Source organism: Ambystoma mexicanum, chromosome 3q, assembly GCF_040938575.1.
Source record: "Ambystoma mexicanum isolate Mex_15411 chromosome 3q, UKY_AmexF1_1, whole genome shotgun sequence".
NCBI lineage: Eukaryota > Metazoa > Chordata > Amphibia > Caudata > Ambystomatidae > Ambystoma > Ambystoma mexicanum.
In genome coordinates this window covers 1298024995-1298042398 of record NC_090926.1, presented here as the reverse complement: position 1 = coordinate 1298042398, position 17404 = coordinate 1298024995, and the positions used below count along the sequence as shown (strand labels likewise).

The following is a 17404-nucleotide window of genomic DNA, read 5'->3' as shown; positions in this document are numbered from 1 at the left end:
CTGCAATAGCATTGAGACGCACAGAGCCGCGGTCTATAAATAGATCACGCCGCGCTCAGCGCATGGAGCGAGCAAGGGCTACAGCTCTGAACAGCCATGTTGGAAGAAGTACGGAATGTAAGCCCCGTTGAGACAAGGACCAGGAGGTCCAAAAGGGGCGTGATCTGAAGTTCTTGACATTCGGTTGCCTGTGGTTATGTAGTCTAAGGGGATAATATCGAGGGGTGTACACGTGTGATATTGTTACAGGGTGTTACCTGCCCTGTTGGGGTTAATCTTGCGTGAGCAAGGTGGTACAGCTCCTTGATTGGATAGTATCAAGGGGTGTGATTCGCCTTGGTACAGTTTAAGGCCTAAGCGATTAGGTGTGGGGCTTGTCAGCTGTCATATTGATGCCTGGTGCTAATTGTGATTAGCATATGTGTGAAGGGGGAGGTTGGGGCGGGGGCTCCTAATGGATTGTTGTTGGCTTCCCTGTTGGGTTTGCATGGTGTTGGGGGTGGGGATGGGTGTTGGGGCCAGAAGTTATCAGTCAGTGGTTACATGTGGTACATAATATAACCTATAAAAATACATTATAGTCGTGGTCCGTGTTCAATTCCTTCCGCATCTGAATCTGCATATCCTCTTGGATTCTTGCTGTCTCAGCTTGCATTCTCTGCATTCTCTGTTGCTTCCCCTGGTACCGCATTTCCTAGTTCGCAGTCCTACAAAGCGAATTTTCCTTTTGGCCTCAAGTTGGTGGTTCAATTGCCAATGGTTTGCCAGTGGGAACTTCGGGTCTTGTGAGTGTATGCTGTTGAGATGTTCTCTTATTCTGATGCAGAGTTCCCTGATGGTGTTGTCCCACTTCCACTAATGCGATGGCCGTTTCCTGGCCTCATGGGTGACAAATCCCCGGGGACTAGCGTGTGAGACACCTTCAGGTTTCTCACAGTACGGTGGAGTTCTTAGCGGGGTAGTACAGGAGGGGAAGAAATATGGGAGCTTAAACAAAGGTGGCATGGTTTTAGTTTGACTTTTATTTGTGTATATAAAAGGTCCTATCTTCTTCGAGGGGTTTCCCTGCCTCAATACTAATGCTACAGGATCTGTCAGAATGGCCATCAAATTAATCTCACCGCCCTGTTAGTCAAAGTCGTGACCAAAAACTCAAAGGAAAGTTCCAAATGTTCAATGGTCTCTGAGGACTTCCTCTTTCCCCAAAATATCCTGACCCCCAGGTGGCGAGGGAAAGGCTGTCGTTTTCGAATCCTGACCCTGGAAGTGGATATGCGAGGGAGGTTCACCTGGGCGGTGGAGACTTGGGGAGTGGGTATGATGCATCCTTGGGTGAGATGCGGTTTCCCTCCATTTCTCTTTCATCAAGAATCAAATGTCCCCCAGGCTATTATGCGATCTTTTCAAATCCCTCCCTATTGTGTTAGAAAACCAAGTCCCAATGTATACCACTATGGTACTGAGACCAGGAAGAGACCACATAGTAACTCGCATTCATCCTTTATTAACTCAGATATACACGCACACCACTCTGGTACTCGGACGAGGAAGAGGGATGCCGATTACCAGGACCGTTCAGAAATCTATGTGAATGGCCTGCACCTGAAGCCAAAGGGTCAGTATAAATGGGCCGGTCAGTGAGGGTAATGGGAGGAAGTGAGAAGATTGAGATTGCCTGTGGAGTGCTTGCAGACGGAGAAGCCATAGGTGAAGGCAGGGAGATGCGTGTCCGAAGCACGGAGGAGCTGCAGAGCCATTGCAGCGGAAGCAGATTGTGGCTGGCGTTGTTGGAAGGTCTCCGGTGGCACTGTCAGGCTGTCGACCCCCTGGAGTCTACAGGACTCCCTCTCCGGTAACCCGAGGTGTCAGAGACCAAGGGAGAGGGTCTTGACAAGCCAGGAACAGCAGCAGCCACAAAAAACCAACTGAAGCATACCCGACGAGTCAAGTGAGGCTGAATGAATCTGGGACGCGGTGGTGCGAACCGCATTGTGAAGGAAGGTCGTAGTGCTCGCGAGTGACAGCAGAGGCAATGTGATTGCCAGTCCAAAAATGTAAAACACAGATGTTTGTTGACTACGATAATGTGAAGGTTGATGAACTGAGCGGTTTGTGAATACTGAATTGTACTGAAATTGGGAAGGCTGCGGAAGGGCCAGGAAAGCAGGAGAGTGAACTGGAATTTGCAGTTACATTGTTCTGATATGAATGAACTGCAATTTTGAATACCGAGCCAAAGGAACGTAATAGTGAGTGAAGGCCACATGCGTGGAAAGCCGAGAAAAGCGGCCCCTGATACAAAGGAACTGTGAATCATGGAAACTATAGAAAGCAAGCATTGGTAATGAAGACAAAGAACTGTGAATTATATAAGCTGAGAAAAAGCAAGCCTTGGCAAAAGGCATAAGGAAAAGAGGACTGTACTAGGAGAAGGATTGATAATCCAGCAAGTGAATGGTGGCAAGGAATTGTTGACCAGGACTGCAACAATAGAAGTCCAATAGCACTGTTTAGCTGAAGCAGTGGTGGTGTAACTGTGAAAAAGAAGCCAATCAGGTGTGTCGGTTGTGTGACCTGTAATGGGAGGACCTCGTGGTCTGACAACTGCACCTTGACCGACTACACCCCACTAAAGAGAAGCCTCTTGACTCATCTATACGTTTATGGTTGAATATCCAGAGAAGCTTGCACATTGTGAACCTCAAGAGTTGAACTTGATATTGATGAAAGAGCCTGAAAGATGGGAAGAATCCCAAGGATTTGTTGTTGTGAAAAGGAGTGAGCAACTTGAAATCTTGGGAAAGGGAACCCCTTGTGATTGAAAGTGTACTATTTGGAATCCCGAGGAGAGGTGAACCCCTTTCCAACCAAGAGCTGGAAGAAGCTCTGAACCTTTGTTTGAACACTTTTTCATTTGATGCCGACATCCCTACAACTTATGAACAAATAGATGTGAGGGCAAGTATAGGTTTTGGACACAGACAGACATTTATTTTGGACTTCCTGTCACAGACTATCCTTAGTTTTAGTTAGGTAGGGAAATCCCACCATAGCATAGGCCACGATGGGCCTTAGCCCAACCTCTTTGTGATTGTAAATAAAAGTATGTAGTCTAAACCTTCCTCAGTTGTCTGTGTCTACTTCCTGATGCCTTCACAGGTCGTAACCATAAAAAGGAAATGTTCTCTTCCAAAGATACACTGTTCCAATATACAGGTAATTACTCCTTTCCTGTGGATTTTTGCTTGTTCCACTTCACAAGCTAAGAAATCTGCTTCTGAGAAACAATTTATATTCTATCAGGGAAGCAGCCTTTGTTTTTCCTGGCTTTTCACCCTTTCATAGTCTGCTTCCTGGTTCCTTGTTTATTCCCTGGGTAGATCTGACTCACCCTCCCCCCCCAAATACTATCCAGGGGAATAGGTTGGTTTCTAAGAGTCTCTTTCCGTTGGATCCCAGACCCTGTAGCTTAAACGAAATCTGCTTTATTCTCAGACTTAAATATGGTGCAGGTCTCAAACTCGCAGTATTGTTCTCGGGTAGCTTGGTTTATGCTCCTGCCAAACATGGACTTTCTCTGTCTTTAGGGTCTTGGGCCCTCTTTGATTCAAATATGGGTGCGGGTCCCAGACTCGTAATACCCTGCTCTGGTAGCTTGGTTCACTCTTCTGCTAAACTAAGTTTTCTGTCGTCGTAGATTCTCTAGTGATTAGGGTGTTTGACCCTCTGTTAGCCGATGGTATTCTGTGTCCTTTAGGCTTCCTAACCCTCTTGTTCAGTGTTCTCTCTATCCTTCTTGGCTTTCCTGGACCTCTTGTCCCTTCCTGCCAGCCCGCAAACCTTTGCTTTTGTTGTGCATCTTCTGGGCTTCGAGACTCCCTCTCGAGGCTCTGGTAGCATTTAGGTTAGATTTTGGTGTTGGGCGCTGCTCAGTGGTGCTCTCCGTCCCTCTCGCTCTTTCCTCTCTGCTTGCTGTTGCTGCGGGTACCTTAGGACGCCCCATAGGCTTTTCGGGAAGTCACTAGTTACCAGGTCTTGGGTTACAGTCGCGCTCTACCCTTGTGATGAATCTAGTGAGATTATACCCAAAACCCTGGTATGGGGGGGCCTCTAATGTGGCCAGGTAAACGTAGCCGCTACCTCATCCTGACCTTGGGGGGCGCTATTATGAGGGATGATCACATGGAAGGAGACTCCTATCAGGGGGCTTGGCTACCTCTTAAACCTAGGATTTCCCTATTTTCCTTGAGGCATTGATGGCATATCGTAAAGTAGAGCAGAGCAATAGAACTGCTTTGCATATGATGACATCTAAGAACATCCAGTGCAACAATCAAACAGAAATAAGTAAACCTAAAAGACTTAAATTCATTATGGACTTGGTACTGGGAAGAGGAAGGTTGAAGGGAATTAGCACAGAAATGAGAATTCTCCCTAACAAACTGGTTGTGAGCTGGTTTCCATTTTATTTGTCCACCACTGGTTGTGAGCTGGTTTCCATTTGATTTGTCCACCACTGGCTGTGAGCTGGTTTTTATTTAGATCTGTCAGCCACGGGCTGTGAGCTGGTTTCTATTTAATTTGTCTGCCACTAGTTGTGAGCCCGGTTTGTACCTTGACCTGAGCTAGTTTCCACTTTGACCTGTCCGCCACTGGTTGTCTTGCACTGGTTTTGAGCTGGTTTCTTCTTTGTCCTGGTCCACCACCGGTTGTGAGCCCGTTTCTACCATGACATGTCCACTGCTGGTTTTGAGCTGGTTTCCTCTTTGACCTGGTCCACCACTGGTTGTGAGCTCGTTTCTACCATGACATGTCCACCGCTGGTTGTGAGCTGGTTCCTACTTTGACCTGGCCCACCACTGGTTGTGAGCCCGTTTCTACCAAGACATGTCCACCGCTGGTTGTAAGATGATTTCTACTTTGACATGTTCATTTTTGCTGTGGGTGCCTCCTGCCCAGATTTTCTCTTTCCATGACATGCTCACTCGTGAATGTGAGCCTGACAAGTGCTGGGTGTTCCTTTTCCTTCATTTATTTTCTTATTGTCTGTAAAGTGTTACATCATCTTGATTTTTCGGTCTTGACTTCCTGTGTACCTGGTAATGTTGGCCTCATTATAGCTTTCTAATGAGTTTTTATTTTCATCCTTCCCTTGTTGTGGAAATGTGTGCTCCACATGATGCCGTCCTCTCCCCCGACACCTTTTCTGGCACATTGAAGAGTCTGACCACAGAGGCAAAGCTCCAGTGCAGAAACGTGAAGCACCTGGTGGACAAACTAAACCTGAAGGAAAGTCGAACCAGGTGAGCCGCATGTCCTCTGTTTTAGTGACACCCATGATGGTGTATATTCTTGGGTGCTAGTCCAGTGACCCCCATCTTGTATCGGAGGCTTCCACCGTGAGGCAAAAGGCATGTGACAGAATAGACACATGGGGCTCCACTAGAAGTATGTCGGCCTGGAAACAACGGTGCCGGTAAGTTTACCAGCACCGTTGTTTCCGGACCGGCATACTACAGGTCTGCCTGCCGGAGCCGCTGTGCCGACAGGTCGGACCCTGCCAGACACAGCGGCCACGGTAGACAGACCGTCACGGAAGTGCTTCTGTGTTCCCCTTTCTCATAGAGTCCTATCGGAATGGGGAATTAAAATTTACCGGCACCTGACTTTCCGGGCTGCCAGGGTTGTAATCCCCCGGTGGCACCGGGAAGCCAGGCGCCGGTAAATCATTCCGAGTCTGGTGGCAACCCGCCGGTAGCACCGTCAGGGTTGCCGCTGGACTCAGAATGAGGCCCAAAATGTTAGTCGGTATTTGGAATGTCTCGAGAGGGCTCTGCTATCGATGGAGCAGACATGGGGAGGGTGCGCACAGGGTATTGGTCTCTTTATAAACTGCTTGATGGCTCTTTTTCAGGTCTCGGAACCTGCACTCATTCTGAAATCAAAAGAGCAAGTTGCAGACCTCTCCCTACCCCTAGAGCCCCCACCTCCAGCATATCACTTCAGTGTAAGTATAGGTGTCTGTAGGTTTGCACTCTTTGCCTCACCCCACCTGTCTCCTCTCATCTCTCTCCCCTCTCTCTCTTACTTTCTTTCCTGTGTGCTTAGAAATGTCTTGCTACGTGCGTCCGTGTTACTCTACAAATGTTCTTTGTTCTCGCTCTTTTTGCAGGGGTCTTTCTCTTCTCACTCCTGCTTCTTTAGCTCTCGCCTGGTATTCTCGGGGTTATTTTCTACTCTCGTGCTATTCAGAACGTCTTTCTCCTTCTACTCCTGGTTTCTGAGGGTCTGTCTCTTTGGTATCCAGTGAAAATGTTGCCAACAAAAATGTTGTACATCTTGTGGCCCTGCCACCCTGAAACTTGAGGTGCACCAGCTCGTCAAGACCTTCCTCTTCGCCTTTGCCCCTCTTCTCACCTGCTGATCTGCTTTCTCTCTCGGCACTGTTCACCTGGCCATCCTCTGTCCTTCGGGCCCAGGTACCTGCTCACCCTGCCACCCTCATGCACTGCCATCTGGGCCACCCCTTGCACTGGGGCCTGCATCTGTAACCATACAATCCCCCTCCCACTCTCCTTCTGCACTTATCAGATATACCCAATCTGACTAACCTAGCACTTTGCCACTTACCGGCTGCACTACCACAGTTTATTACATTTATTTATTTGACTTATTATTTATTCTGCTCTCTCCTATGCTCCACACTGTCCAATGTCTCCCCCCTTCCATGCACTTTCCCCCTTTTCCCTTCCCCATGCACTTGCACATTCTCAATGTCACTGGGCCTAGTAAGATTGTTGTTTTTGTTTCTCCCTTGTTCCCCTCCCTTTGCCTGGTCGCGCTCTGAAACGCCTGTGTGCGAGCGCAATATAAATACAATATCATATCATATAAAAAAGTGGTGGTGAAAATATCTGTGCAGTAAAAATGTTGCCATGCAAAAAGTAGTCAAACAATCCAGTTGAAAGGTTGCCTAAATGTAATGCTACTCTTGTAATTGTTAGGGAGGGTTTAGAGGGCTTGTGATTGCCTGATTTAGGGTTAGGATAGGGGTTTGGGTAAGGATAGAGGTTAGTTTTAGAGTAAAGATTTTGGTTTGAATTAGGGTAACAGTTAGGCTGACGGTGGTTGCTGCAGGGCAGGTGATTTTGGAGTTTGGTTAATCGTTAGGGTAGATTAAATGTTCGGGTAGAGGTTATGCTAATGCTAGGGCTTAGAGAGTAATGGTTTGGGTAAGTGTTAAAGAAAGGGATAGCGAGGTAGGTGAGGCTGGCGTAATACAGGGGTTAGGGTAAAATATGCATTAGCGTATAAGTCTTAGAATTGCAGTTAGGGTTAGAATTAGAGCAAGTGTTTGGGTTAGGGCAAGGGCTATGTAATTTGTGACACACTGGTGATGGGGTTGTATTTAGGTTCAGTGTTCATTTTTTATTTATTTTGTATTGAGAAGCATGCCGAAAAAAGGCTTTAGTGCGCTGAACCATTAGTGTTCTGTAAGAGTTCAGGGGAGAATGAGGATTTTAATTGGAGTTAGGGGAAGGTTTAGGACTGGAGTTGATTGTGGAGGTTTTATTAGAGATTTGGGTCATAGTTAGCATTACAGTCTTGTACTATTTGGAATTTGAAAATGGCTTATTTGGAGACCTTGTTACTGGAAACATTTTCATACTTTGCATTGTTTGTATTGAATGCCTACTTTTCTAAACTGATTTATTTGCAGACTACATTTTCACATGACTGCGTTTTCCTGGGTACATTTTTACATAGAACAGTCTCTTTCTGCTTTCATTATTCTAAGGTTCTCTCCTGGTAGTCTGAGGTTTTTTCATTTTCTGCCTCTGGTTATTCTGGGGTCCTTCTTTTCTGCTCTCGCCTCCTCGGATTCCGAGGGCAGTTTTTTCCTCTCGTGGTACTTTAAAGGTTTTTCTTTTTTTGCCATTCTAATATTTTGAGGCTCTTTCCCTTTCTGCTCTCTCATTATTGGGGGTCTATCTTTTTCTCTATTCTCTGGTTATTCTGAGTGTCATTCATTTTCTGCTCTGTATTCTCTGTTCTGAATACCTTTCTTTCTGTACTGCAGTTCAACATCGTCTTTGGCTCAAAGGAAGAAGGTCTGTATAACTTGTACTTCCACAACTGCAACAAACAGCGAGTCACACCTACGCCTTACAACGTCACTGTGAGTTTCTTCTGTTTGCTCTAGGGGCAATGTCTAAAACGCTAGTCCAGGGAAATAGATCTCCCATCAGCGCTAGCCAGCATACCTATGATGACGGGTCATGGGAGATGTAGTTTATAACTTCAGGAGAGCCACAGGTTGCAGACCGCTGTGGCCTAGTTGCTTTGTGTGGGGAGATGCAGTGGACATTGTCACTCCCTTTTAGAGGGATGTTTTTAGTTCTTTGTGGAGAACTTTGAAGGGAGTCTTTGAGAGTTGCTTGTGTGGCGAAAGTGTTGATTTCATTCTCGTTGGCCTGCCCTTTCTATCTACGCTTACATGTTTATATTGGCTGTGCATTTGTTTTGTGGGAGTGTGCTTGCCTGCATGTGGAAGCACTTTGCTCAGTGTGGTTTGCTGCAAAGCACCCTGCATAGAGCTTAATTGGCAAATGCTCATATTTTTCTGGTGTTCTGACCTTGCTTCAATGTCTAGATAAAAGTACAAGAGAAGAACCCTGGAGGATACCTGTCTGCTGCAGAGGTGCCACTATTCAAACTCTACCTTATTATGTCTGGAAGCTTCTTCACTGCCTCCATCATCTGGGTGTACTTCCTCCACAAGCACAGGTACATCTAGTTCTTAACCAGATTACTCTAAGCGCTCTCCATTACATCACACCCATCCATCCAAAATGTTCATCAAAACAAGCTTAATGGAAGTGAAGCCAACACTAAAGTCAAATCCAAACGCAACCTAAACTCTGCATGAATACCCTAAGTAAACCGAACTTTACCCAAACATATTTTCTGAACTGAACACAAACATTTCATGTACTGTGAGGAACCTGAGGGCATCCTCACTTCCTTTTCCCCCTGGACCCTCCTCTCAGGTGGCCTGTGAAAGGCCTTCGCTTTTGGATCCTGACCCTGGGGGTGGAGATTAGAGGGAGGATCACCTAGAGGGAACTTGGGGAGTGGGGAGAGGACATCCTTAGGTAATTGTAAATTGTAATTGTTTATTTATAACGTGCTTAATACCCAGAGGTTTCGAAGTGCGGACTCGGGTATCGAACCTGCGTTGCTCAATGTCGTTTTACAAGGCGAGCATGTTGCCTATCCTCCCGAGATTGGATCCCCTTTTCAGAATGAACCCTCTATCTCTCAAGCCTTTACAGGCTGCTGACAGCCCTCTCCCTTTTATTCCCCTCCAAATGTCCCCCCAGAAACACTACCATAACACTGGGACGAGCAAGAGATCAACTAGGAAGACCCATCCTCATTTTGGGTGAGACAAACTTAAATCAGCCTTATGTTGTTAATGTAGACACACATCAGTCAAGTACCAGCACGAGGAGGAGACGGCACAGAGTTATGCACACTTCCTTTAATTTAAACCGCCCCAAACACCACTTTGGTACTGAGATGAGGAAGAGGGCTATGGAGGACTTCAATTGGAACAGCAAGCATATCCAGCTAATAGGTTTCACTATGGACAGGCAGTTCAACTCAATGACCCACACCTGCGGTCATTTAACAATTTCAAGGCGTATAAACATGCTGGCCGTACAGTACACGAGGAGAGAGAGGAAGCAACTTGGAGAAACCGGGCCGGAGCAAAGCAGGCTGGAGAGAGACAGACTGGAGAGAGTGGAGCAGGAGACACACAGGTGCCGGGAGCCGGATCAGGCTGGAGAGAAGGACCCCGTGGCTGAAGCCACCCACGATAGTCTGGAGGTTCTGCAAACCCTCCTTGTCGGGTGTTCGCAGCTGGAGCTGTCGGCGTCGAGGCACTCCGGTCACTGCGAGACTCCAAGAGAGCGAGCAGTGCTCACTACGTCCTCCGCGAGGGAAGAGCAGATGTATTGGAAGCCAGAAAGCTGGGTGAGGAATGAAAGTAAGCCGAAGGGAGCTTCCGTATACAACCAGTGAGTGGAAACAGGGAAACACTCAGAACGGGCGCTCTGGGAACTTGAAACAAACGCTTATTGAATACCAAACAAACTCATCTGGGAGCTCTTTGGAATACCGCACAGAGCAAAAGCAAGTCATGAGTGTTTGTGAATGGAATGAAACCAAAGTGGTGCAAGCAGCAAACACCACGGAACGCATTCATGGTAATACAAGATTTGGCAAAGCAAAGAGAATACTAAGAAGGGTATGAAATGAGAAACTAAATGTGTTCAAGGAACTGCAGGGTAAGAGGAAACTTGTATGGCCAAGAGCCAGAAGAGTACAGAGAGTGTAGCAAAGTGCATGGTGGCCCACCAAGCCACGGTAAAGTGTTGGAAGAGTGTAACACTGAGGAAAGAAGCAAGTGTCTCTGTCAAAGGAAAGAAGTGGGCAATTGTTGATGGAAAGCAGACCAGTAGGGGTATTGGTTGCGTGACCTGTCATGGGGGGACTGTGTAGTCCGACAACTGTGCCTAGACCGAGTGCCACCCTTTATGGAAAGAGCCAATGAAAGTTTCCACAAATAAGCTTGTGTTTTACCACAGTCGCTTATGTGATTGTGAAGTCAAGAAACAGAACTACCTTTGAGAACCAGTGAAAAGTAATGATAAGAGTTGGGAAGTGACACAAGGAACTGCGTTGTTTTGAAAAGCTGGAAGATTTGACCTCTTGGCGAATGGAACCCCAAAATCTTGTGAACTGGTTTGAACTTGGTGAAAGGGAAGCTGATTATAGGTCAAGAGCTGGAAGAAGCTCTGAACTTTCTTTTCAAAATGATTAATTTTTATGCTGACATGCCTACACATTGTTTATAGTTAGTTGAGGGCAGCATAGGTTTTAGACAAAGACAGACTTTTGAGTTGGACTTCCTGACTCAGACTATCCTTCATTTCCTTTAGGTAGGGAAATTCCACCGTAGCATAGGGCAAGATAGGCGTTACTCCATCCTGACACTTGAGTTAATAAAGCTTTTGTTATCCAATTTGGAATCTGTTGTCTGTATCTACTGCATGATGCCTTCACAGTACACTTAATGAATACTCCCTTAATCTCTATCTAAACTGAAGCCAATCCCATTTACACTATCCCAAATCATTATATGTTGTTCTGAACGCAACCCAAACCTTTCATATCCCCAGCCATGTTGTGCCAATCTAAACTCGACCAGACCCTTCATGCCCACATCCACCTATCACAGGTTTGCCTAAAGTGTCATTAATATTCTGGTATTTATTGCGCACTGTCCTAGCATAACTGAACAGATATACAGCGGGGGTTGGATTCAGAGGGGCACAGAGGAGGGGTACAGCTGTATATGGTGGCAGGGTGGCAGGGAGGAGAGGGGCGGACAGGATCTAGTGAGTCAGGTGGCCCAAGGGGCTACGTGATGGCCTAGGTGTTGAGGAGGAGAGAGTCCTGGAAGAGTTGGGTCTTGAGTTCTTCTCTGAATTGAATGTGGATGTGAGTCTGACGTCTGAGAGGAGGTTCCATAGTCATGGGGCATAGGCAGAGAAGGTTTGTTTTCTGGTCCTTTCCTTTTTGCAGCAGCGGATTTCAAGTCTGCACGTGTCCTTGCTTCTGGTGGTGCACGGTCTGCCGGAGATTCTGAGTTTCTCAGCTAAGGAGACTGCCTTATAGATGATGCAGCAAGACTTGAAGGGGATTCGTGCGTGCAGTGGGAGCCAGAGAAGGTCGGGGGTAATATGGTGTTATCTGCGTAGACCCTTGATGAGGCGTGCAACTGCGTGCAGGACACTTCTCAGGGGCACAAGGGAGGGCGATGGCAGGCTTTCGAGGAGGGCGTTGCCCCGACCGAAGTGGGATGGGACCAGTGCTTGAACGATGGATCTAAAGCTGTCTGGAGGGAGGGGTTTGATTTTCTGCAGGAGGGAAATCTGATACCAAGCTTGAGTTTTCTTAGCTATGCGTGTCTTGAAGGCGATTCTTGTCGATGTGGAACCTGAGCAACTTGGCACAGGAGGTGAGCTCTGGTGTGAAGCCTTGAGGGTTCATGATTGATAGCCAGGTCTGTATGTCTGGGTGTTTGCTAGGGAGAATTCTCTGTTAAGGCTAATTTCCCAAACCTAGTGAGTCCCCCAGCAGCTTTGCTGGATTTTTGGGGTTTATTTTTTTCTCCTGCTAAGAGTGCGACTCTCTAGACATGATTTGAGATATCATTTTGACTTTGAATGTGTTTTATGGCCTATGGGGTCTTTTACTCCATAGGGCTTCATGTGTTTTTTGGTATGTGTTACACAGCACCCTCAGTGCAGTAACACAGGGGTGTCATAGTGACCCCCAAACATAGACTCCATACCCTGGGACTGACTACTGTCTCCCAGGGCATGTAAAGTCACCATTGACTTTACTAGTCTCAAATTGTGAACAGAACCAGCACAAACCATCATATTGTGGAAGTACTGGTAGGGGTAGTTCGATTGCCCCTGGGTCTGTTTTCCAAGGGGCACCACTGTGCAGTCCCCCCTTGTTGAGTTTCTGGCTGGTGGCAGTGGATACCGCGCGAAATATTCCACCAGAATATGTCTTATGGGAATTTCCCATTGATTTTAAACGCACCACTTTTTGGTGCAATGTTAAAGATACCGCTGCTTTATTTATTTAATATTAAATTCACGGTTGGGCCTTTTTGCCAGAACTCGGTTTTAAAATGGCGTTTGTGTTCGCCCCGGAAACAACCCAAGTCGAGCCCTTTGTTCCACTATTTTGGCGGGCTTCCCCACAGAAGCCCTCCAAATGGTGCCACTCTGTCTGGGGTCTACAGGAGGTGTGGGAGGGGGAATAGGCACCCTGGACTGAGTTGCCTTGGCAACTCAAGTCGCACTTTTGTGTGATTGGCCCAGGTTTGAGTGACAGCTAGGCTGTTGAATGGGGGTTTTTCTGCATAAAAGCAGGGCTTTGGGGACTGGAACTTCAGAAGTCGCCACAGGACCTAAAGAATCCGAAAAGGGGAGAAGCTGAGCCATCTACAACGATGACACCACCGGTGGAGCCCTGCTGTACGAACTCACCACTTCCCCGACGACAGAGGAGATCTTCTTCCAGGAGAGTCTTCTTCCCTTTGAGCTGGTGGGACCAACCAGTTCGCCTTTTTCGCCTTCCAGGAACGTCTCCTGGTCGAATCACCCGTGCCAAGCACCCCGGCGGCCGGATAGCCACGGTTCACCACTACCGCGAATAAAAGGGTCGTACCTTTTAATCGGGAACTCCGCGGCTGGTTTCTTTCCTGGCAGTGCAACGACTTCCAGCCCTCCTCCACGTCGAGATCATCTCTTCCCCTGGACGAAGCCACGACTTGCACCCGCTGCCAGGAACAACTGCCACCGCTGGAGCTTTCTCACCATTTCAGGTACTGTGTCCGGCCTGGTCTCCCTTGCAACAGATTGTCCAAGGTGTCCCGTAAATCCTTGACTTTCTAACTGGGTTGACCTCAGACCTGTTAACTTTGCCTTTCTAAACTGATCCAACCTCTTTTTGACTTTTCTGCAAAGACTTTGAGTGCATTTCCACTGTGTGATCTGGGGCACATTCCGCCTTGCTCTCTCCAAGAATGAGCCTGGCCTATGAACTTTTTGCTCTGCAGTAGACCCTGCCTTTCTTGACTTGCTGTGGTTTCTTAAGTGTTGGTACTGTTTTATTTTCCTACTCTTTCTTTTCTCTCCCTGTTTAAACAAATTATTGGAGTGCCATCTACGGTTACGCGCTCACCTCTGTTTTGCTAAATAAGTGGTGTCTTAACCTAGACTTATAGAATAATTAACTAGGGAGGTGTATATACTTATAGTGACTGTGTTTGAACTTGCTTGATATATTAGTGCCAGTGTATTTCTATTAAGTTTGTTTTAAATAAATAACTATACTTTTAATACCAAAGCTCTGGTCAGGGTTTGCTTGTGCTACTGTATTTTTTTCCCTATTGTGTATACTCTATATACTGCCTAACTCTTCTTGATAGAAGTATGACTGCTCAGCCACAGCTACCAGGTAAATCTGGGTGGTGCAGACTGCTACCAATTGGGTTTACTCCTAACTCCTGTAGTCTTAAACTTTTAGCAGTGGTCCCTAAGGGAACTGCACAGGTTTCTGCCTAACAGTGTTCGGTGTAGTTGGTGAGGAGTAGGAATTCGATCATGGAGGGGTTGAGCTTCAAGTATGCACTGGGCATTGTGAAGAACCCTCACTAAAGCCCTGCCTAAAGTCTCCTCTCAGATGGCCAGGGGAGGGCAAACGCTTCCTGATCCCAACCCTGGGGGTGGTGTACTGCCGGAGGATCACCTGGGTGCAGACTAGGCGCAGGGAAGCGATGAGATTCTGTGGGATGAGACACAGTATTTTTCCTCTAACTGGGAGACTTCTACCCATGTACCAGAAGAGGTTATGGCTTACTGTAATTCTAATGCCTCTAAACCTCCTATTAAAACTAAGGTGGTAGACCCTAAAGTTGTAACACCAAACTATATCATACCAAAAGAAAAAATCTTTTTGGTACCTAAAACCAAATGCCTTCCTCACTACCGAAGGTACACTACAAGGGATGGCCGAAATGTCTTCTCCAAATCATCATCATCTTCTAATACAGTTAAAACGTACAGGCCCTCTGTTACTAATACTAAGGGAATAAAATCTACCCTTAAAGATATTCAATAAGTAGAAAACCTAACTCTGATGAAGTAAAGTCCATGTCACAGAATCCTATAGGGACTGAGGCGAAGAAGAGGGCTTTAGAGGCATTTAGATGTTGCAGTCAGGCAAATGAGCCCATTTGCAGAGGTCAGGCAATTAAAACCAATGGCTCACACCTGAAGCCAGTGGCCAGACCAGAGAGGCATAGAAGGCAGCAGGAGAGAATGGAAGAGCTGGAGCAGGAGTTGAAAGTAGTAGTAGTAGTAGTAGTAGAAGAAGAGCAGCACCACGAGGTTGGCAATCCACGAGGAGAGGAAGTGTGATCACAGAAAGGACCCCGGAATGTGGACACAGCAGATTTCACCTGCAAGATACGGGAGGTTCCTGTGGGCTCAAACCCTGCATTGCTGTGGCTGCACCGAGGAAGATGTGCTGAGTGTGGAGCTTTCCACATGTGTGCCGCGTAGCTGTGATTGCAGACCTGTGACCGTCCTGAAGCCTGAGGCTTGTAGCAGAAGGCAAGCAGAGGGACTGATGAGTGAAGGAGACTCCAAATTAGCATGAGGGGATCAGAGACATCTCTGCTGCAGAAGGGTGCAAGTACCAAGAGTGCCAGAAGCATTAGTAGCAGTTGAGGTTGGGAAAGTCGAGCAGCCCACAACTGCAGTGTTCCTGGAGAGAATACAATCAATGGTATCTCTTTAAAGTTGATAATCTATATGAAAGAGTGTTGGGCAGAATTTTAATTTCGAAGGGATTGTGTCCTCCGACTTATTCCTTATCTTTGATAATATGTTTCCAGCTTGCTGGCCTTGGAAATTTTTTCTGTAGAGGGCGCTGCGCGTCGACGTCGGCCGAGTCGATGTCCCTCGACGGCCACCGTATCGGCGCCGACATCACCATTCCCATAAATAGCCACGCGCTGCGTCCGTTGCTCAGTTCCGTTTTTCGGCGCTTCGTGGGGCCTCGGAACATCGTTGCTCAGTTCAGTCAGGATAACTCTATATCTACTCGAATAATACCTACTCGTTCTCGATGGCATCTTCATCGGAACCGACGACGCCGCGATCCGGCTTCAAGAAATGCAGAGACTGCGGAAAAAAAATGTCGATAACGGATCCACACAGGATATGCTTGTGGTGCTTGGGAGCCGAGCACCATTGTTCGGAGTGTGAGGACTGCATGTCCATGACGGCGAAAGCCTTGTAGGAGCGCAAGGGGAAGCTCGAGAGAGGTAAGTCAGTCAAAACCTCCTTGAAGGTTTCTTCGGCTGAGTCGAGGCATTCGTCTCCTCGCCGTCAAAAACATTCCCATTCTAGATTTCGAAGTAGCTCCCACCATTCGTCGAGATCAAGACACTCAAAAAAGAGACGTTGAAGATCCCCTTCCTCGTCGTCTTCTGTTTCCCCAGAAAGGGTCTCCTGTCTCACAAAACACAGCTCTCAGGCTGAGTGGGAGGAATTCAGAAAGAAAATGTTAAGCGTCTTCGAGAAAGCGGCCTCAACCCCCTCTAAGACAGCTGAGGGTGATACCCCGAGTAAAAACCCAAAAAATCTAAACGCCGCGAGTCGCAGCACCCGGCAAAACATTCTCCCCGAGAGCCCCACGAGCCATCGGGTAAGAAGGCACCATCTTCGACGCCGTCGTCGAAGATTCCTTCGACGCATGGATCGGCGGCATCAACGCCGTTGTCGAAGGGTTCCTCGATGCATCGGTCAATCGACTCAACGCCATCGTCGACGCCGACATCGACACCGATGAAAGAGAAGACCAAGGCTACTCCACAGCCAACGGTGATTCCAAGGGCCTCCGGCAAGACACCGAGACCGTCGTAGATGTCCTCGAGTAGGATCCCGATCCTCTTGAGCTCTTCGAGACCCCTTCCAGTTTTTTCGACGCCGTTCTCGGCGCATTCGAAGCCTGTCACATCGGCGTCGATGACATCGACGTTTTCTTGCCTAATAATGACGAGTTTGGCTCCTTCTGCCTTAGAGATGGGTTTTACACCATTTCAGAGGTCAGCGTACCCTGGACTATCTTCAATTTATGAAGAGGGGGAAGATTCTGACCAGGAAACATTTGGGTTACAGAGGACCACACTGCCTATTTCAGAGGATTTCACCTCTGAGGAAAGAAGGTTGAAGGACCTACAGGAGTCACTACATGAGGCAAGTGGGCTGGACACTTCCCCAGAAGTGGAATTTGTTAAGCCAGACCCAGGGGAACATGCCGAAAACACCCTATAGAACTCTTATGGCAAGAATGATTTGAATTTATGGGTTGGTCTGCGCCTTCCCCTATTTTTCAACAGGATGACCTAACAGACATATTAGACAAAGGTCCACAGGAGGACCCCCTGGTCCCCTTCCATGCAGCCTTACAAAGGAAAATTACATCTAATTGGGAAACTCCTGAAGTTATCCCTGCGGTCAATAAAAGATTGTCAGCCAAGTATAGGGTAGCGGCTGCTGACCCTGAATACTTATCAAAACACCCGACTCCAGAGAGCCTGGTGGTTCAAGCGGCAACTTCATCTAGCAGTAGAACCGCTTACCCTACTGTCCCACAGAATAGAGATGACAAGAGGTACGATTCTATGGCGAAGAAAGTCTTCTCTGCTTGTAGTATTGCGTTGAAGTCTATCAACGCCACC

General features: G+C 47.4%; 1 protein-coding gene across 2 annotated transcripts in view; it reads left to right on the top strand.

Moving 5' to 3' along the window:
- LOC138447901 (protein GPR108-like) overlaps positions 1-17404 on the top strand; it is an 851977-nt gene that overhangs the window by 117528 nt on the left and 717045 nt on the right. For both annotated transcript variants that reach the window (XM_069604412.1, XM_069604414.1), the window contains 4 exons: positions 5221-5303; positions 5915-6007; positions 8081-8179; positions 8654-8787. In XM_069604412.1, the coding sequence (XP_069460513.1) occupies positions 5221-5303; positions 5915-6007; positions 8081-8179; positions 8654-8787 (409 nt within the window). The remainder of the gene's footprint in view (positions 1-5220; positions 5304-5914; positions 6008-8080; positions 8180-8653; positions 8788-17404) is intronic.